The following is a 23,771-nucleotide window of genomic DNA, read 5'->3' on the forward strand; positions in this document are numbered from 1 at the left end:
GCCTCATACAGAGTAACACTGGATGAGCAGAAATCTGGTGTGATGGATATATTTGCTTTCACTGACTGGCTTGTTCTGTCGCCTGTCACAGAAATGTACAGAATGGAAGACCGCTTGTTTACTGTATATATACCATGGAAGCAAACTATTGAATGTTGGTTTAAAGCAAATGTGAGGAAAATAATCTACTAACACTGAAACTAACAAACATACAACAATCAAACAAAACATCCACAAATAAAAAATAAATGTGTAGCGGGCAGAAAAGAAGGTATATTAAAGGTTTTCAACCGTTTGATACAAAAGTACCACTGTCGTTTTTTGAATGTGGGCCTATTTCTCACACCTCTTCCCTTTTGGTGCTTTCTCCAGTTAATCTTTTTCCTAATTATTTATTCCAAAAAAATATACGGATATAAGAGTGATACTAGAGAGGATTATGTATGTATTTGACTTGTTTTCAGGCTTTTTATTCATGAAATAGAAAAGCCTACAACTGCAATGCTGTAGACTGCTAATAATGATTGAAGAGTTTCTGGATTGGTTGGGAGTCCCAACTTTGGGTAACATAGGAAGAGAGCTGTCTTTGATGTTATGGTGGCGGATTAAGACTTGGAAACACCAACATTTTGACTACCCATTGCCTTTCTTCTGTATTCATGTATTGTAATGGTTCACTCAACCTTTCCTGAAGCCCAATCATTACAAAGCATAAGAATGCATAGGCAAACAATAACAAATGCCACAGGGAAAGCTTAACCATTGTACTATACAACAAGCCAAGTTCAAATCAACATTGGTCTTTTCCTATGCATCTCACCAATAACTCAGCTTAATTCAACATAAAAATACAACTCATTGTACAATACCCCAAACCTCTCTCTCACTGCGGTGATTTAACTACAGCCTCATCTTCAGATGGGTTTTAAATCCGGGAGATAAAAACCATGGTTCCCAGCTGTTAACAAGCTTCATCCTTTGAACTATATCCTGATTAAATTCACCAGGTACCAGCAAGACCAGATCCGTCAGAAGTCTATGGTAAATCTACTTTTGCCCCCTCACAGGATAATGATGATGCTAGACATAATAAATGTGATACATGATATCACATTTACAACTGGGATGCCTATTCTTCACATTTTCCCTAGTAACCCCAGAGGTGCATTTCTTCAAATTGCACATGACAACCATGGTTATAAAAAAATCATTAAAGTATATTACTATTCGCTTCACAACTGTGACTTTCAAATCCCCCATGATTTCTCACATCTCAATAATGACAATTTTTCCTCTTGCTGAATACAATATTTCCCGTTGCTGAACACTAAAATCTTTCATGTACACATATAATGTTGGCTCTCCTCTCTGTCACTGTAGTATTATATGTCATCATCATCAGTAGGCTGTGGAGCAGGTGACTAGAAGATTTCTCCAACTGTTGAGATCTTGGGCAAGCAAAACAATTTTGTTTGGCTGCAGCATCCCTTCAGTATGTCCGAGGAGGTGCTGGAGTGTGCGCGGCTGTCCCAGTTTCCTCTACCCATGTGGTGGAATATAAAGGGCATACCTTTCACAGGCTTGTGGTCTTTAAGATGCAGTATATAGTCGAGAAGTTTGTGTTGATGAATCTTGACTCTGGCAACCAGTGGAGTGGTGTTGGTTTTTTTTTAGATGTTTCTTTTGCAATCCGATCTACACGCTTGATGTTTAACATGACTGTGTAGCAAAAGTTGCAAAGGCATTTTCCATGTCCTTGGTGATTACCCATAACTGGCACCATACAGAAATAGAGTAATTATGTGTACATTATTTAGGAATTATTATTATTATTATTTATTTCTATGTCCTTGGTAATTACCCATGACTCGCACCCGAACAGAAAGACAGTTCTTATATGTACATTATTATTTTTTGTGACATTGAGTCCTGACATTTATCTTGGCATTCATAGATTTCATGGTGACGATGACACTAACTACTGTGTATGCACTGTTATTATTGTAAGGTTTATTTTCGCAATTGGACATGAAAATAACAACACACAAAACTTATTTATGTAATAGGATTACATCATACTTGATTTGGATTCCACAATAACAAACAACCAAAACTTCAATTTCCTGAAGTTTGACAATTGTGAAAATTATGTACACACAATAACAGCATACAGCATGTCTATTTCTAGAAAGATTGTCTGAGGCAAATCCATTTCAACAATGTAAACATGTCAGGTATAATTACTTTTGGTCAAAAAGGTCAAGAAGAAAAAAGGTTCATACATGCAGTACATTATGTCTTTTTTTGAAACAGGGGTTTCTTGGAAAGCAGTCTGTGCTAGACACTGAATGTTGTAACCCTGTATAGAGAAAGCTTTAAAAATAAAATAAATAGTTCAAAATTTGTCGAAGAATGAAAAATTACACTCACAAAAACATTTTTACAGTAGCTTCTTTGCATGAATGTTGTCTGTGCTCTGTTAAGACATTTAAATATTTAACAAAATTATGATGTGCAAATTTGTGTTACAAAAGCTTTAGATGCATGTCATCACCACAAAACAAATTCAGATGTGATAACACATTTCATACAAGTTTTTTTCATATCAATAACCAAAATGATACTGAATACTGAAACAACATCACATCAAATCGCTCAAATTCCCTGCATATTTATGACTCTTTAATATACTGAAATAAATTCACCACAGTCTGAAGCAGCTTTGAAAATTCTTCTCTTATGAACAAAATACATCTATCAATGAAATCTGATGAATTTCAATGACAACATTCTTTTAGTGATGGAAAAAAATCTTCTAATGGCGGACGTACTTGCCAAGTAAGGGCGGTGGGCCAGTAGAACAGTTTGGTGATTTTTCTTTTGTCACCTTAGCTAGAATTTCTACCAGTTTTCATCTCCACCAGACAGATGCCACCAGGAATCTCATCCTGTTCACATATCAAAGAAAACCTCCACTTTCTGTTAATGGCTTGACGGGTCAAGTGTATTTGAGGAATGCAAATGGAAGTGGTTATCTTTTTTTGCTGCAGGTGCAGCTTTGCGAACCTCTGTATGGCAATACTGATGAATATCAAATCTAGAAATTACAATACATTGTACAAAACTAGGAATCCTAAGATGTGCTGATTTGCTGCAGAGGATCAAACAAATTTCGTCTAGACAGCGAATTTGCAAAATTATCTGTCTTTGAAAATAGCGCCATTCAACAAACGTCCTCGCCAAATTTCATCCCAAAAACGTACTTAGTAAATCAAATACATCCCATCTTGGATTTCTGTTTGCTAGTTCTATTCTGGTTCTGCTACTACAGAAGCTGATGAATTTTACCCTTCATAGCGCGAGTCGTTTTTGACTTATTTAGTTTCTAAAGAAGGCTTAAAGACAAAAAATTTCAAAAAGTTAAATTTTCATTAGCACTTCCCCCTGGACCTTTTGTTAGGTATAGAAAACAGAGGATTTGCAGCTAATGGAGTGTTCCCGATTTTTTTCTTCTCATTTTTATGGTAAATATCTCTGAGGAAATCAAGTCTGTGGGTTTTGCTAGCAGTCTCCAAGTTTTGTTAGCAGTCTCCTTTGCCAAGGGTACTGCTGATAATGTCACTATCACAGTGTGAGTATTATAGAGACACTCACTTACATTTAAAGGTACGATCAAAAAGAGAAAAAGTACCAAAACAAGGCATGAAGTACAGAAAATATTAATGATAACTGCTGCATCAACACCCAAACATCTATCTTCTTTAATGCATTTACTGTTATTATGTATTTGGTTATGTGAAGTACAAATTTCACTAAAGTAAGGCAGCTGCTTTAAATATGCGGCATGCCTCAGAAAGTATTTTATTTATAATAAAGGATGGTTTATTTACGCACATTTTGATACCCCATTTGTGCAATGTTGTTCAATATTAATAACACAGTAGTGTTTTTTTAAAGAAAAATACCTGGATGTAAACGTTGCAGTTAATTGTATTGATCTGAATTCAGTGCAGATTATGGCGGGTTTTACATGCCACAAGGCTTGTGTTATAACTGTTAAATTGACTGATGTAAGCAGCAACTTTTAAATCGGGTATTTTTCTTAATAACACTACTGTTTTGTTAATATTGAATGACAATGGACAAATGATGTATCAAAATTTGCATAAATAAACCATCCTTCTTTCTCTGTTAAAATATTGTGAATATGATTAAGGTGAAATGTGGGATGTGTTTTAAACACCTTCACAAGGACATACACAAGAATCTGTGTGTAACAGCGGACACATAGGAACTGTGGATGTCCGTAGTTCCTAGACAGTGACATTACTAGAATGAAACTGCACGAAAAACAAAGGACATTATAAACCACAACCTACAGTTGGAGGTACAGGGTCAGTCCACACTTGCATAATGAAAACTTAAAGGGACCATAGATGTGTGTCCGCAGTTAGATAGTGAAACCTTATCGCTCTTCATGTTTGGCTGTGGTTAATCATAAGCGACTGAATGTGTGTATGGGTTGGTAACATGCGTATCATGTCTTTCACTTCACTTGCACAAACATAGTGATATGTAACCTATTCACTCTTCAGAATAACTACAGAATCACAACACCTAAACAGGTCTGTAAGTCATTAGAATTTTAGCTCCTGATAGATTGTTAACAGTACCGGCCTGGTCAAATCTTCCAAACTGAAGACCCCCACAATATACTCACAGGTGAGGATCAAATGTTTTTGATAACAAGGCTACGATAGCATGACCAAATTGAGTGACGTACAACAAACAAAAAGCCTTCCCAAGTTTCGTAAAATTGCTTTTTCACTATTTACATAATGATAGCGTGAAATGTCTCAGACTCTTTTTTTACCCTCCTGATTTCATCAAAATGTCAATAATGTTGCACAGGAAGCAGGAGAAACGAACAAAAATAAAAATCATGCCTTCACTCTGCTCAGTGAGTTTTGGATCCATCCTCATTTCATTATGCCGAACAAACACGATATATACAGATATCTTATGCTAGTAAAAAACACTTAAAAACCATTTGAATTGGTTGATATGGTTGCTATGGTAACTCTATGTCAAGTTATGTAACCAGGTATGCATCTCCCGAGAATCAGTGGAATTAAACATTTTTTCTGCCTGTTCAAATCTGAAGAGGATTGTATTGATGGCGAGATATTGGAGTGTTTTTCTCATACCTCTTCACATTTATAATCATTGATATGCAGTATGTGAACCACTGGGAACTTAGCAATTGCATTTTGTATGGCTTTCATACTTTTGTTGTTTGTTATTTTGTCATTTTAAATAATGTCTATGAATCTAAACTGAGCTCAAAAAGAAACTTATAATTTTTTACAACTTGTGAATCACAAGGTCATATCTTAAAATACTGTCAATCAAAATGAACCAAAATTACACACAGGATTACCTTAATATTCTACTCAAAGCACATGTCAGTAACCAAGCAGTTGTCCAACTGACACAACAGCAAAATGCACTGTCATGGGACAGCTTCCTGGACTTCCTTCACTTTCACAGCCCAACATTTGGCACCCAGGACAAAAAATCTGTCAGAATGCACACAAGATCCTTGCACAGATGATAAAACGGTGCTGCTTTCTGCTTTTCATACACTTTTTTCATGAAACAGGGCTGGGCTGTGAATGTGATCCAGGAAGCTGTCCCATGTCAGTGCATTTTGCTGTTGTGTCAGTTGGATAACTGCTTGGTTACTGACATGTGTTAAGAGTAGAGTATTGAAGTAAATCTGTGTGTAATTTTGGTTCAATTTGATGGACAGGATTTCAAGATATGACCTTGTGAAAATTATAAGTTTCTTTTTGAGCTCAGTTTATGTAGAGATGCCAGTGACTTGCCAAAAAAATTCTGAAAATGATATGGACAATTATGTGCCATAGGGAGCGTAGCGACCAGAACGCAGTGCTTCACGGCCGGGGGTCCCTTTTAGATACAAAATTGTGTGATTTGTTTCCCAATTTTATTAAATCAACCACAAATGATTGTAGCTTAAAATAAAAATTCAGAAATCCAAATAAATTTGGAAATTTGGAACACTGATATTTGCATTTACTACCAAAATAATCCCAACGTGCACAATTCAGCCCTACAGCCCTGTGCATAATGCTATTGAAAATCTACCTTGTTGGATTGCTATTCATGTGGACTAAAACATGTACTTGATATTTTTTGTGAAAGAACAAAATCAAAAACAATATTTGTGCCAGATCAAAATCACACGCTAATGAATCCAAGTTGCTTATGGAGGAATAATCCAGAAGTACACAATTATTTGTCCCTACCATGGGTGACAAACAATTATCTCTCATTTCCAAACGTAGTATCGAACGCCTGTTCAATCTATTCAAAATCCCGTCAGAGGAGAGTGATTTTGAATAGATTGCACGGATTTTCAATATGGACGTTCGATACGTACGTTCGGAAATCGCAATCTATCTACAATAACCTACCGGTGGCAATAATGAGAGGGCATTACAATCCAGCCATAATTCCATAAGGTTTGGTAATGCACCCAAGTTTTCAGGTAGTTCTTCTAGCTCGTTGCTGCCCAAGTCGAGCTGTTCCAATTTGACGAGGAAAGACAGTGAGTCAGGGAGGGTCTTCAGCAGATTCTCTCTTAATTCTAGTGTTACCAAGTTGGATAAGCTGTGAAGAAAACAAGATAATGAAAATAACATGAACAATGGTAACTGGTAAGTTGATATGCGTTAACAGTGCCTATAATTAAAGACAGAGATAAAAACAATTTATCGCGTCCGATGTCACTGTCAATTACGACCCTTGATTGGTTTACACAGGTTAATCAGCGCGTAAAAGGAAGACCGATCTATCTGGTGTTGATCGGAGAAAAGGAATAGCAGCAAATGGCGAAAAAGTTCGTACTTTTACAAGGCAAAAAGCAGCTTTTCTAGGCATTGTGGACATGGTGCCTTCACCAAAGAAAGTTTCCTACGATAAAGACCTAACTTTTGAGATGGTTTGCATGTCCAAAGGTGCAAAATTAACAATAAGGCGCCCGGTTATAAATCCGCGTTCAGCAAGTCATCATCACGACACTTGTAAACAAACCGTGCTCGAATTTGATTGACAGGTGACGTCAGACGCGATAAATTGTCTTTATCTTTGTCTTTCATTATAGTGCTCCGTCTTTGCTGCAGATATGCGTGCCTTCAAAGTCGGCACAATGTGTGCGTCTGCGTCTACTGTACAGGACTTCGGGGTTAAGCAAGTGCTGACCTTTTCACCATTTTTTGTAGATTTATTTGTTCAACAAATATATCAATTAATTAATAAGCGTCGATGGAAAATTGCTCTGCTCTTTCCTCCCTAATATTCCCTTAGCTCAATATCTGCAAATGAGAATCTAATTGAACCACTGACCAGTATCACTCTTCAATATTAATTTCTGAGATCACTGACCCTCTCCCATCCATACTAATCCTAGTCTGCATTAGTTACATGAGACACAATAATCTCATCTCAAAGGACAACGCTCATTACCCCCAATGTGAACAACCATAGCTTCAAATGGGACGCCAAAGGTGGTGAGATGAGTTTTTGTACCCAATAAATTCAAAGGTCATTCTATACAGTATAAACTTATTGGGTTTAAGAACTGTGGTCCTGATGGATGAGGATGTTTGATAATAGTGATATATACCTAAGCACACACCAGACACATCATATGAGACAAGATAATGTTGGGTCTATCTTTGCACAGGCATATTAATTTGAACTTAGTGTAATATAATCTAATCGGGTTCACATGGGTAAATCATCTTCTTCTTATCAATTCATAGTGATAAATATGTAGGAAGATCAAGAGATTTAAAAAACATAAAAGGTCAAACATGATGCCAAGCTTGTATTTTGTTGAGATTCAACTCTTTGATTAGTAATGTAATTTATCACACACTATGGTAATTTTCACTGCTGCTATGTGTAGGTAGATGCCCCAAACCTGGGGTAAGAGCATTTCAATTGGAACATCCCCACCCTTGCCATATGCATGCAGCTCAATCACTATTTCATTTCGACTGAGCTGAGTCGGTGGTACATTTCCTGGTGACAATTACGAAAACACGTTTTTGTGGTAGATGTATTTTCAACTGAGCAAATATAGCAAAATAAAAAATAATTTGGATAGGTTTTGGGTGCCGAATTCGACATGCTTCATGCACGCCAGTACTGAGTGAAGATGGCATTTCCGCCTTCCGTACATCGGATGCATAAGTGCAATTTGGACCCACAAAAATCAGCTTGGGACCCGCAAATTTCAACTAAATGGGATCTGAATGGGTCCAGCATAAAAAAGTGGACCTGACCCATTCCATGTCAACTCCAGGGATGTGCACCGCAGCACCTCTTCAATTTTTTTCTTTTTCTGTGTGGTGGTAGATATTGATGAGAAAGTAAAATTCGAAAATTTGAGCTTCATACTCCATTTCGTTTTCCGTGGCATCAATTTGAAATTTAGGGGTCAGCGTAAAAACTGTATGCAGCAAACCTAGTAAAAAAACCTTATTATTCATTTTTTGCCAGTCAGAGCCCTTGGTAGGACACATTACTCTTATCCAATATTGAGCCTATTAGAATACTTTAGCCGAGATATTACCCATGCAAAACCAACTGTACATTTTTTGTACATTTTGACCCCCCTGAAAACCAATGTCAACCATAAATGTATAAAGGGAACCATTTACAACTTTGAAAAGTATGTATTCTGCTGAGAAACTTATTTGTGTAGAATTCAAATCTGGCATCAGAGAACTTGTAATTCCTTTACTTGGTTAAAGATATAGGGCCCTCAAATGCAACTCTATGGAGAATGCAAACCTTCTGATGTGTTGAAGCCATCAGGACCAACTGTTGTCCAAGGACATAAACATACCAAGTTGATGGTGGAAAAATAATTTTTTCAGGGGGGTCCATTTTGTGCAAAAAATGTACAAGGGTTTTGCATGAGTACATATCTCTTATCCAATATTGAGCCTATTAGCTCAATATTTTAAGAGATAATGTCCTACCAAAGGGCTCTGACTAGCAAAAATGGACAATAAAATTATTTTACTTTTGGAGTTTTGACCCCCAAAGTTGAAATCCCGGATGGACGGTTGCATTTGAGGGCCCTATATCTTTAAAGTAAAGGAGTTACAAGTTTTCTGATACCAGATTTGAATTCTACACAAATAAGTACCCCAGGATACATACTTTTCAAAGTTGTAAATGGTTCCCTTTATACATTCATGGACCTCCAAACATCGCTCACATTTTATTACATTTTTACGCTGACCCTCTAAATTTCAAATTGATGCCACGGAAAACGAAATGGAGTATGAAGCTCAAATTTTCGGGATTTTACTTTCTCATCAATATCTACCACCACACAGAAAAAGACAAAAATTGAAGAGGTGCTGCGGTGCACATCCCTGGAGTTGACATGGAATGGGCCACCTGCTTATTTGAGAGCATACTGTGAACCCTGCCAACCTGACAATTTGCCAATAGTTTACACACTTTACACACAAATTTGCCAAGTTTAATCACAGTCTAGCAAACCATCTCAGTCTGTCAACATTTAAAAACTCCATGCAAATTCTTGACAAAAATTTTACAAAATCAGAATGTAATGTAATTTTCTCAGCTCATTTAAAAGTGCGAGTCAAAATGGTTTCTCTCACTACCAACGACAAAGTTTGTTAACCTGACCTAAAATTGCGCAGTATGACATTATGTACTCATGTACCACATCCAAAGTGAATGTTTCCATCAATTCACAGTCACTCTTCTCAATGTGTCACGAGCAGCTAGTAATTAAATCACTCCCAAGTTTGGGAGGAAATTAGCAAGCAGAGTTTTCCTCATTCATATTGAGGATTTGGCATATTCAATACCATGTGTACGTCAAAATTGCTGTTTTAACCCTGTAGTTTGCAAGATTAGTAATTTCCTTGCAAATTTGCAATTTGGCAGAATGAAGATGTTTAAATTAAACCAGTAGAATCATTGCTTATTAAACTGTTCAAACCAAAGTATTCTGGGTGAATGCAGAAGTTCAAACTAAGCAAATTGAAGCTCAATGTGAATTTCATTTTTTCAATTTCACTTGACTTAACTTAAATTTCAGGATAATGACCTATAGAAATGTTGTCAACAATGCCATAAACATTGTCAAGTTGCCATGGTAACCCAGAGGATATTATTTTTCTGCAATATTGGCCATGTTACTACTTTTCCTACAGCCAAATGTTTGAAGACTGCATCATAACTCTTGATTCACTTCATACATGAAGGCCTAAAGGCCACCTTTGTTCTTTCTATGTCAACTACATTTCCGTATCGATTCATGGCTGTTTGCAAAGCTTAACCAGGACAAAAATAACACTTTATACAGTTAAGATTAGTAGAGCTGAATGGAGCTGCAGTTGATGACGGACTTAATGGCAACAACATTTCAACTTTGCCACTGGCAAGTTGGCTGCGCATTATCCCATGTTTATTAATGTGATCTGGGTATACATGTTAAATTAGATATAGATTTGCGCATTTCAATACATCGCCATATGCTTAGTATACGGTACAGACAAATATTGGCCTCAGCCATTCTGTGAGACATTGGAAATATCGACTGAATTTCTTTCTTTAGATTAGAGTTGATTGAACTCAAATGTTTTCACAATTTTAATTATACAAATGAAATCCATTAAATGTCTGTCTGGAGCTGATTTCATATAATTTACGGCTGATTTCCATATCTTTGATATACATTTTGTTCGCTACATTTGTAATATTACTTTATCTATACTACATGATTTCAGAAAAAACAGTACTCATTTTTTGAGATGATAAAAATATCATCCTGTTTTGCCAAATAAAACAAAGCTCAATCCTAATCTTTTAGTTGTAACTGACGATAAAGTTATTGATTTTTGGAAATAAGTGCCCCAAAGCTGCATTTTCAGGGTGTTTTTTTGTATTCTGTAACAATCAATCAAGCCTTAATTATTCAAAGTTCAATATTAGTCTATGCATTCTAATCTCACATTTATTGCCTAGTTCCAACTAAAGTATTAGGATGAATTTCATTTGGTAAAACAGGATAGTATATTTTATCCAAAGAGCTGCCCTCGCGAAATAAACCATGCACACGACGCAGATGAACAACAGTGAAACATGATTGAATCCCTAAATAAAGGTTTATATTTCCAATCCATGCACAAATGTGATTCACTTAGTAAAATGAAAAATTCTGCTATTGCTGAGTTTACATTAGGTTTTGTCCATGCAATTTAATGAATATGATGACCAGCAAACACCAGTTTTAAGCTTACTCCCATAATATGGCATGAAAATTTCTGCATTTCAGTCACATCTTCTTCGGAAAATATTGTGGGTGTATTTTTAGACGAGAGGGCCTTTAATAAAGTAAACACATTATGTTGAAAACAAATACACCAGAGAAGAAGTGGGGAGTTAAAACAACTCATCAAGTATGCTATGCGACTAGTTTCCCCCATTTTTTAGTAGTTTGCAATTCAAAATGCGTGATCTATTTTCATTGCTTCACAATTTGTTTATTTTTTGCTGATAGTATAGTGTTACCCCGGGGGGGCACTCAAATTTTTTTTGGGTAGGGGTGTGCCACCGCCAGTTTCGAACTTGAGGTCTGAGGAACTGATCGGACAGCCAAAAAGGAGGGTCTAGGGAACTGATTGGCCGGTCAAAAAGGGGGGTCTTGGGAACTGATTGACCGACCAAAAGGGGGGCTCTTGGGAACTGATCGGCCGCCAAAATCTGAAAAATCTCGTAAGCTATACTCGCAGGCCAAACCAGGGGTCAATTTTGTTGCGTTTTTGCCACAGATTTTTGAAGGAATCGATTTCACTTTGAATTGTGCATTAAATTATTAATCAGGAAAACCATTAATGCAAAATAGGTCTGGTTTGGCCTATTACGATGGAAACCTCAACAAACAAAGCAAACAGCATTCAAATCAAAAATTACTAGACCCTGTAGACCTTCAATCTATACTATTAGCCTACTGATAATTATAGCAGCAGCCCACCATAAAAACAAATCCACAAGAATTATTTTTTAAGTGCGAAAAAGAAAAACATTTAGACAACATTGAACTGCCATGCTTATATGAGATGATGAGTGAAGTGTGCAGAATTTGACAGCCATTCCACTCCCGATTTCACTAGACCAGTAGATCGAAAATTACCTTTTAATTCATTGTTTATGGAGAGCTGCGAGGATGTGTACATAATTATTTAAGGTACTTTTCCTCATATTTGGCCATTTTATTCCCAAAAGAGATCTCAAAATCATTTATTTCTAGCTAAATGTTCACCAGCTGGAGCCATCGCGTGTCGTGCAGTGCTGCAATGTTTATAACAGTCAACCAGTGTTGCCACTCTAAAAGGAGCCCAAAATCCGCCCAAAGTTCACTTTACAATGTATTTCAATGGGGAGAAATTAATGGAAAATTCCCTTTCTAAAAGTAGCTTTTGGGTCTGCTTTTGGGCTTGAAATGTTAGGACAGAAAACACGCCTCTCAAGATGCCGATGAGGCGGAAATCGATGATCTGAGGGTCTATGGAGCGGCTAGAAAAATTTTGGGGCTTCAGAGCGGGCAAACAATGAATTCAGAGGCTCTCAGGAGCGGCCAGCGGCTCTGAAAAAGGGGGTCGTCGCCGCGGCACATACCCGTATACCTGGGAAATGTGAGTGCCCCCCCCGGGAGTGTTACTAATTATGTGTATGTAATTACAATCTTTTTATTTGAATTTTTCAAGTACTAGAAAAGCACTGGTGCCATGCAGTCCCTGTCTCATGTTACTAACTCAAAGACACTAGATGCAGAACACAAATACAGTAAATAAAAAATAATATAGTTTTTGACCAAGGAGAAGCAACTTAAAGGCACCTGTTTTTTTGCTGAAGCGTCCAGGATCTGTGATATTGTGCATAATCATAGATTATTGAATTGATGATCTATGACCAAATATATTGAAGTTGCATATTTAAATGTGTGTATTTGATATAGTATTACCAAAATTCAAATTTTTATATGGTACATGACTCAACTTCAAACAACGGGAGAATTTTCTTTCGCATTTCGAGAATCCCCTTGGATTCTGGCAATGGCATTTTACAAGAATCTTTAGATTCTCACCCATTTACTTACTGTGTATGCTTTAAAAATCTGCAAGAATCTCTTCAGATTCATAAAAATCAGTTCTGGAGAATCTATGCAAGAATGGATTCTCAGATTCTCATTAAATTTCAGGGTTGCTTGATTTGAATCACATTGATTTAAAATTGTGATTTAGACAAATCACTGATTTAGATCAACTTTTTCATTTTTTTACCATTTTTGATAAATATAATAAGCTAACTGTTTTACTTCATTCCTAATGCTTCTACAAATTTTGGATACAAATAAAATACCTCTATGAATGTCATAAATCTATTGCCAAAAATTATCTTCAAGGTGCGGAAGTTTTTTCTCATGATTTTACCTTTTTTTTCTTTGAAATGTTCACATGTAAAAACATGTTTCAAATTTTTGTAAAATACCTGATAGGATTGAGTATAGGCTATGTCCAGCATTCCACTGGTTTCTTTTGACTTTATCATGGGGTATAGCAGTTCTTGGAATAAACTGGTTTTTTTAATTGATTTAAATTTTAAAAATCCTATTCAAATTTGTAAAAATCGGATTTAAATTTTTAAACCTCAGCAACCCTGCTAAATTTCTAGGCCTCTAAAACTTGTGAAACTCCGGTCAAGTTCACACATATGGCAAATAAATTGAATTATCTTATATCTCAATAATAGATCATACCAACTCTGACCTATCGAGACTTTTTCAAATCAACATCGGAAATGGTCGGAAAACCATGCACATTCGCAGCGCCATGGTCAGGTCGCTCTCGATGATCGTCCTACAATTTTATCCGTTTTGGGCGGTTTAAAGATGATTTTTAACAAATGAACTTTTACGTGTGTTAGTGTTTGATACCTGGATGATTATGTTGCAGCAATTTTTATATTTTGTGTGTGGATTACGTGCAATTCCGTTGATTTTTATTTCCACTTTCGTCGTGGATCGGGTATGTACTGACTTTATTACATGTACTGTATTCAACTCCATTGGGAATACAATCATGATGACCGGTACTCAAACTGAAGTGGATGACCTATCTAACATAAAGAGTGATATTGATCGTAATATTGATCGTATATGTTATACTGTCGACTTTCTTTATTCGCTGGAACTAAAACCACCCGGTTTAGATAGTGCAATAGACTGTGGTATACCCATGAATGTTTGTAAACATTTGGATTCCTTGAACTTACTCAAACATCCTTGCCCTTTTCATACACAACATCATGCATATGCAAGGAAAAAGCGATGGAGAAAAAGAGGAAGTAGAGGTATTCGTAGACAACGCAATCCCCGTTCTATCCCTGTTGTTACAAACTTAAGAACTACATGTGTACCTGGCCAAAATGCTGCGAATCATAACAACTTGCGCTACTTGGACAAACATGACAGTAGAAAATTTAACATAAGACACTGGAGCGCCAGATCTGCTAGAAAGAAGACAATTGCAATAACTGATAACATAATTGCTAATGACATTGATATTTTCATTATCACTGAAAGTTGGCTTGCCGAAAATGACCCTGTTGTTATAGGAGAGCTATTACCACCAGGCTACTCTTTTATGAACTTTAACCGTAAGGGCGATGAGCACGGTGGTATTGCAATTATCCACAAATCTCAAATCAGTCTTCAGAATTACCCAAGTACTACCAAAACCACGTACTTTGAGCATGCATCTGTGGTAATCAAAAACACTGGACTTAGGATTGTCACTGTCTCACCGCCCCGCCCTCCAAAGTAAATGGTTTCAAAACAAGCCAGTTCTTGGAGGAAATGGAGTCTTTTCTGGAGGATGAGTGCCTTGTTCCTGCAAAGACTATTTTCTTAGGGGATTTCAACATTCATGTAGATGAGCCAGGAAAACCAGAAGTTGCCCGCTTTCTTGATACTCTTGTTGTCAATGGATTACATCAGCACATACAAGAACCTACACACATTAGTGGACACACTATAGACTTAATTATATCTCGTCCAGAGGACAAATTAGTTTCAAAATGTTGTGTGCTTCCATCTTTAGGTTCTGATCATATGCTCATTGACTGTGTAATTAATTGTGCAAAACCTGCACCTTTAAGAGTTACATCATCTGTAAGAAATTTCAAATGTATGGACAAATCTGAATTCACTCAAAATCTTACTTCTGAAATTGAGGGTCTGGATCTTCGAGGTACTGCTGATGAGATGCTTGGGCAGCTCGAATCGTCTGTTTCTAGTGTTCTTGATGCCCATGCACCTTCTCAGACACGTTCTCGAAGCTTGAGACCCCGCTTTCCGTGGTATAATCAAGAAATAAATGATGAAAGGTGCAAACGAAGAAGGTTAGAACGTAAATGGCGAAGACAAGAACTGATCTTGACCATGTTGCTTATATTGAACAATCTAATAGAGTCAACAAACTCATTCAAAGTGCCAAAGAGGTGTATTATAATGAAGCACTTGAATCATCTGACTGTAAAAATATGTTTGTTGTGCTAAATAGACTGCTAAATAAGAATTCCAAGTCTTTACCATGTTGCGACTCAGCCTTAGAGTTGAGTGATTCATTTGCCAGATTTTTTATCAACAAAGTTGCTAAAATTAGACAAGAATTCTGTGTCAATAGTGGCACACGTAGTAGTGTAAGTAATCCTAGTGACATTCTGTGTGATGATAGTGTACAGGTATTTGACAGTTTTAAGCCTGTTAGTGCTAAAGAAAAAAAAAAGACTGTTCTAAACTCTGCTAACAAGTCATGTATCCTTGATACACTTCCAGTGTGGCTCTTTAAAGATAATATTGATGTTTTGTGCAATGTCCTTACAGTCCTTGTTAACAAATCGTTCAGTAGTGGTGAGTTTCACACGCACTGCGTGAGGCTGTAGTTTGTCCGGTCTTAAAAAAGCCTTCTCTTGACAAGAATGTCTTACAGAATTATCGTCCTGTCTCCAACTTAAGCTATTACTCCAAAATCATGGAGAAAATTGCTTCTGTTCAACTCCAAGAACACCTTCAGTCTCATGGTCTCCAGGAAGAGTTTCAGTCGGCGACAGGGCTAGGCATAGTACGAAACGGCACTGCTAAGGGTCAAAACAGACATATTGAAAGACATGGATTGCGGCAGAGCGGTGTTTGTAGTGCTTCTTGACCTCTCTGCCGCTTTCGACACGGTAGACCACGTCATCCTTCTAAACCGCTTGTCACGCACATTCAATATCACTGGTATGGCTCTTAACTGGATTAAAAGCTATCTACAGAGCAGAAACTTTCGCGTTTCAGTAGGTGCTGTATCATCTGAAAAATATGATCTGAATTACGGACTACCACAAGGATCGGTCCTTGGACCACTCTTCTTTGTTCTTTACACCTACTGCATTGGACATATTATCAGAGAGTTTGGGATTTGCTATCACATTTATGCTGACGACGTGCAGCTGTACTTTTCCTTTGACCCAAAGATTGATGGTGCTGCTGAACTTGCCTTATCCAGATTATCGTCTTGTATCAATGCTATTGGCAATGGATGATGACAATTTGTTGAAGCTCAATGATTCCAAAGCGGAGTTTTTGTAGCAGCAGGTTCGTCTCATAATCTAAAGAAGTTACAGACTGTATCTATCAAAATTGGTAATATGGACATTAGACCCTCTTCGACCATTAAGAACCTTGGAGTTGTCTTCGATCAAACAATGTCCATGAATGCTCATGTGAAATCACTCACTAAATCAGTGAACTTTCATCTCAGAAACATGTACAGAATTCGGAGGTATATCACAACAGAAAGCTGTCACCATCTTGCTAGGTCTCTCATTTTGTCTAGACTCGACTATGCGAACTCACTTCTACTTGGCATTTCGGCAAAGGATAGGAAACAACTGCAGAGGCTTCAAAATAGAGCCGCCAAAGTTGTCTACAAATGCAATAGACTGGAACCATCTGCACCTTTGCTTAGAGACCTTCACTGGCTGCCAGTTGCCGAAAGGATCATCTTCAAAGTGCTGCTGATAGTGTTCAAAGCTCTGCATGATGTAGCTCCGGCCTACTTGTCGGATCACCTCGTCCTCACGTTCCTGGTAGAGATAACATGCGATCCAGCAATAACTATTTGCTTCATGTTCGCGCACTTCACGATCCATGGGTGACAACGCCTTCTGTTCGGCTGGCCCACGCCACTGGCACGCACTTCCAGGTCATCGTCGTTTTGCACCTTCTGTCAACGTGTTTAAGAAGCACCTAAAAGCGCACCTCTTCCCACCCGTATAGGATTTGTTTCTTAAATACGTTGACAGAAGGGGTTTGCCTCATTTTCCCCAGGTTTCATGTTTATTTTGATTTTCTTGCCACACTCATTAGTTCTTTGGTTTTACTTAAATTTTTTAATGTGTATTTTTCATGTGATTTTAATATGTATATCATGTATATTTCTTAATAATTATGTACTTTTTAAGATATAGTTTGATGTATATTCTTGTATCTGCATTTTAATGTTTTTATTGTAAAGCGCTTTGACAATTTTAATATAGCGCTCTATAAGTGTCGTTTAATAATAAATAATAATGCACCAAGTGTGCACGTAATGCTCACATAAATTCACATAAGCGCTTGCCAGTGACACACATTATGCAAAGCATTACTAGCGGCAAGCACTATGCATAATATATACATGTACGCGTGATCATAAATATAACTAGAGCAACTGTGCCCTTTGCAAGGGCACGAGGTAAGTTAGGCGGATGACTGTGACGATCTGATCAAGCAGCAATACTGTGCTGGATAGTATTAATTTTAATAAGACTTTCATTAATTGCCGTTTTAATATAGGGCCTACCTTGATCGTCGAAAGCTGGCATTTTGAAAACTTGACCTTTGACCTCTGTATGACCCCTTAATGACCTTACATGTAAATGAATTTTAAAATATTTAAATCATGTTAAGAATGTCATAAGGATCATTGCATTTAAATTTCAGCTCAATTGAAGCATTTTGAAAACTTGACCTTTGACCCCTTTATTACCCCTTAATGGCATTAAATGAATTTTAAAATATTTTCAACATGTATAGAATGTCATAAGGATCATTGCATTTAAATTTCAGCTCAATCGGAGCTTTTTGGAAAACTTGACCTTTGACCCCTTTATGAGCCCTTAATGACCTTAAACGAATCTTACAATGTCTTTTAAATGTTTAGAATGTCATAAAGATTGTTGCATATAAATTTCAGCTCAATTGGAGCATTTTGGAAAACTTGACCTTTGACCCCTTTATGACCCCTTAATGACCTTAAATGAATCTAAAAATATGTTTTAAATGTTTAGAATGTCATAAGGATCATTGCATTTAAATTTCAGCTCAATCGGAGTATTTTCGGTTTAAATGACCTTTTTGACCTCTGTGACCTCTGGATGACCTCTGATGTTAAACAAATCCATAACATTTGTAGCCAGCTACCCAATACTGCTTGTGACTGAGTTTGGTCGAAATCCGATCAAGGATGTGGAAGAAGTAGCAAATTGTGAGAAAGAAGAAGAAGAAGAAGAAACAAAGAAATGGCAAGAAAGAAATAAGTTAGGCTGCCCGCCTAACTTAATAAACAAACAGGTGTCTTTGGAAAACTTCAATTTGAATAGTCCTATTGACCTATTTTACTCACTAACTATTCACACATTGTGTGTAATGAAGAGCAAGGGCTTCCCTTTTCCGTTGGTTTTCCTTTTGAATGATTTCCTGAAGTTCCTTCTGTTGAGGTGTATCCAAAAGTTACTAATCACTATGATATCATGCTACTTTCACTACATAATAAATAGGGCTATGAGAATTCGTGCGAGGCCAAAAATTGCATCTTCTTTTCCCCACAAAAATCTGTGATTTCCTGTCATCTTATTTTTTTTGTGATTCCCCCATATTTGAAGAGTCCTTGGACCTAGAGACAAATGTTACAACTATTTGTGGTTGATTAAAAAAATGGAAACAAAACAAATTTGAAAAAAAAAAAATATAATCTTGTATCAAGAAAGGATAGTGTTGTAATTGGTGTACACTTCATCATCTTATACATTGGTTTTGTATGCATTTCTTAATAATAATAATAATAATAATAAATGTTGATCAATGAAGTGAACGCAAATCATAACACTACCCTTCTTGATACATGTACAACATTATAATGATTTTAGCCATTGTTTCCTGAATGATCGATCCTTGCATTTGTTTTTAGGTCCAGTGACTCTCCAAATCCGTAAAAAATAAAGAAAATGTTGGACTGTACAAATAAGTATGGAAACTAACTGATATGTTTGGGTTTTCTTTTCATGAGAACTTCTCTTTTCATATTATCTGTCATATGGGCTAGACCCACACTGACCTAGTAGAGAAAATGCAAAATGTTCCCTTTTCACATCTTTATCAAATTTATTTCAAATTTACATTCATAAGAACAAACCAATGTGAAGTACAAGCTGTTGCGGGTCAAAGGCTCAAAGCTATGCTTTAATTTTAGTTTATAAAATAAGCTAAATTAATCTGGCCACAGTAGACATAAATAGATTACTTTGTCAACAGAAAAATGATGCAGAATCTAAATTTGGTAAATTGGATGAATATAAAATGGTGTAACTTTAAACTACTGGTTGTTGCCTTGGATTACAAATCACAAACATTTATAATTTGTGTAGGCGGATATAGGTTTGTATCTGTTCATGGAAGTATCTATCGCCAATTTACGGCTGCCATATGGGTGCTCTGAAGACTGAAAAAGAAGAATTTCAATAATCAATACATCCATCACTACTCCTATAGATCTTCAGCAACACTCCTAAAACTCACATTGCATGGTATGATTATTCTTTTAATTGCTATATATTTCAAAATTTAAAGATAAATCAAATAAAAACACCAACAGAGCTATGGGAATGAAAGTAATATGCAAGTTTGATATTTAACAGCCCTTATCTTTTCACAACTAGTCTGTCTCCTTGAATCAACTTAAATAAGTTAAGCATTTCCACCATCACGTTTCTTTCTGGCATACAGTACAGTCTGATAAAGTCAGCAAACTCTGCTATTCCTACAAACACCCACCATTCTGGTTGGCAATTTAGACATCCTATCCTGAGAGCAATTATAGTTCACCCAGGTTAATTTAACCTTCTAGTATAGTTACTGCCTTGCTTGCTAAGGCAAATGGGTGTATCTGGTATTTAATTTTGTAAATTTATACAACCCTTTTGCTTGGTTTCTCTTACCTATCAGGTAAATTAACCACAAGCCCAAATGTGTCAACCTAATACATTTACATACAACAGAAAGATACCATCTTTACTTGAGTTTTGCACATCATAGTACATCATTTACATGGATAAATATCTATATAACCACTTGTGGAAGAAATGTAGACTTGCAGTCAATTTCTCATCACCATCTATTATGACAGTTGATTGAACATGTACTGATGTAGGTGTACTACAGGTTAGGAAATTCTAAATTGGAACAATAAACCTGTATCTGTCATTATAATATGGTACATAAAATATGCAACTTTTATTTTGTTTTGTATTATTATGTTTATCACTGAATGGCTTTGTGGATTAGAATGAATGTTAAATTGCAACAAATTTTCCTTATGTCAGCCCCTATCATTATCAGGACAAATATGGAGTCGGCTAGGGTGAACTATGGCAAAAGAGACTGAGCACAATGCTACGACCGGATACTAACAATTCACTATTCTGCAGAAAAAGGCCCAGCTCCCATACATGCACTGATTAATTATGTTTCATACACTCTTAGATAATCGATCAAAGCAATTATGATGCCAGGAGTGTATTAATAGATACATGAATTTTCCTAGATTGAAGCCTACATGTATGTTAAACCTAACACCCATAGATACCACAAAATACCATTATGAAATCCACTGCGCATGCGTGAATCACAGGGTCTGCGATGACGCAATCACGCTAAGTGCTATATGCTCACGGTTGGGTGTTAGGGTTGGGTGTTAGGGTTGTGTAATTGCATGGGCATGAACTCTCGCTTTCATATGCCTTTGCGCATCTTGTGGTTGATGCATTTATATTTGCCTATTTTAGTGACAATTTTGTTATAACAAAAGCAAACAGCACTAGCTTTTTTTCTTGTGTATGAAAATAGGTTAATAAATGCATATTATTTGTACAAAATAATGCACTTCTATTGAGATGTTGCTGCGTCTATTGCACTCCACCCTTCAGGGCTCTTGCATTAACGCATCAACATCTCAGTATGTGTGCATTATTTTCTACAATTTCACTCCATACAAGTAATAAGCATAAATAACCTATTATTAAAACAGATATACAGAGACAGTAATTATACCACTCTGGCCTCCAAATAAACAGAAATTTGATACAATGCATGGTACCTGTTTCTTTCTTTTTAAGGAGGAGAAGGTAGCTATTAACAGAATCAACCGTACCATGGCAAAGACACATTGTTGTGTATATCTAAAACAATACACCATTAGAAACAGGCTAAGCTAAATAAAACAAAAGACAAACTTTGACATGCACAATTTCCTTTTACACTAGCCTTCCACTTTGCAGATCACGAAAAGAATTCCATGCCAAATGATCCATTCACTATTGGTTATGCATGAAATATCAAACTGTATTGAAACTAATGACTCTGAACTTGCAAAACAAGTAGTAACCAATTTCACAGTTGAATTCATGCACAATAGCATGCCTTTATTTATGTGATGCTATGTGTGTTGGAATGGTATGCTGCTTTACAAGGCCCCTCACAGCTCGCACACCTTTCTGTCAGCTTTGATAAGAACATTTTCTAGCCAACTTAATTTTTCTTTATTTTAGAAACGATATGAGAGTCAAAGTATACCCAGAAATTGTCATATTCACAACAACAAGGTTTGCTGTGCCACATGTACATATTTAATTATGTAAGATGCTGCATGAAATTGGTCAAAACCTATTTATCACATTAGTGACCCAATTGCAGGAAATTGCTTGAAACACCATCAGAATGCCTTAAAATCCTGCAATTGCAGGGAAACGTACATTGTTCAATGTACATCCCTGCTTAAAACATAGGGGATACCTTGGTATTATCTTTATACAGCCATTAAATAGCACTCTTTCCATCTATCATGTACTTAGATATCATGCATGCAACAAAATGAAGCAAAATTCATAATTGGTTGCGAAATGTTTCAATTATTGTGGACTTACTAAAGCTTACAATATGTTGAAAACAGTCAAAACACCATCATAATTTGAGGTTTGACTGTTTATGTGTTGCTGAAATCAATGGAATGGAATCTTTGTAAAGAATTTGAATACTTTAGACATAACTCAAAATTCAATTTTGGAGACAAACTATGACTCATTTTCTTAACCTCCTAGGCTTGACTTTTTGCACTGCAGATCAGTCAATGTAAACTGGAACTTGCTTTATTTCGGCCAGCTTGGGACCAGACAGAAATGGACTCTGAGCAATATAAGCTTGTGTGATTCATGCAATGTCCATACATCATGCATACTATGTAAAAACAAATTTGGGATCTTTACACTGATACAAAAACAGTGTACGAAAAAAATATATCCCATTTTGAAGTACTGAAATGTTCCTTTAATATCACCGCAGGTGTAATCATTTAATGTTTTGTCTATTACCTATCCAGTCTTTGCACCATTCATTTGAAACTTAACACTCCTAACAACGTCACTAGAAACACCACGCAGGTACTTCTCCAGAATGGAAAATTACATGAAGCATATACATTCATGCCTGATCATTATTCATGGCCAAAACTTGTATAACTAACTGGAGCTCTCATGAATAATTTTTTCTTGCAGATAAATATTTGATGATTGCAACTAGAATAATTGAATATAAAATATGGCAACGGTTATTAAGAAATTATTTCTTTTTAGTCTATAGTTTAGGGAAACTGCAATAAATTAAACATCTCCCACTGTACCCACAAAACCTGGCTCATGTAGGTACATTTTAGCTTGGCTATAATTTCCCCAGGACTTTCATGGACCCAGATAAAACGCACTGTAATTGCAATGACAAAAAGCATTTGAATTGCAAGTAATTTCAAGGCCTTCAAAATAGATTTATAAATTCATGGACTTCTACCAATTTTTAAGCACAGTGCAAACCTCTGTGAAGACATGGATTATTTTAATCTGCCAAAATACATGATTTGGAGGCCAAAAAACACACCTTAAGATATTTCTTTTTTGAAGATTTTCCCGCAAATGTAAAAAAAAAATGCGTTTGGAGCTAAATATGTGATTTGCGACACAAATGCTGCAATTGCAGAGATGCCAACATTAACATCCAGAAAATAGGGAGGATTCAAACAAATAATTGGGAGGTTTTCAAAATTACATGCAACTTCAATGGCACATAACTTGTCAGAAATAGGGAGGTTGCCAAATTTGGGTGTCAAAATGGACAAAAATGTTTCCAAAAATAGGGAACCTCCCTCTAAAATAGGGAGGCATCTCTGCAATTGCGTCTAGAGAATATGACTACTGCCTATCATCCTAACCATTGCATATTG

General features: G+C 36.4%; 1 protein-coding gene across 1 annotated transcript in view; it reads right to left on the reverse strand.

The window, feature by feature from the left end:
• The window catches only part of LOC140151417 (uncharacterized), a 215,047-nt gene that overhangs the window by 122,692 nt on the left and 68,584 nt on the right, over positions 1–23,771 (reverse strand). The window contains 1 exon segment of the mRNA XM_072173749.1: positions 6,501–6,696. Coding sequence (XP_072029850.1) covers positions 6,501–6,696 — 196 coding nt within the window.

The sequence above is a fragment of the Amphiura filiformis genome, chromosome 4 (assembly GCF_039555335.1).
Source record: "Amphiura filiformis chromosome 4, Afil_fr2py, whole genome shotgun sequence".
Taxonomy (NCBI): Eukaryota; Metazoa; Echinodermata; class Ophiuroidea; order Amphilepidida; family Amphiuridae; genus Amphiura; species Amphiura filiformis.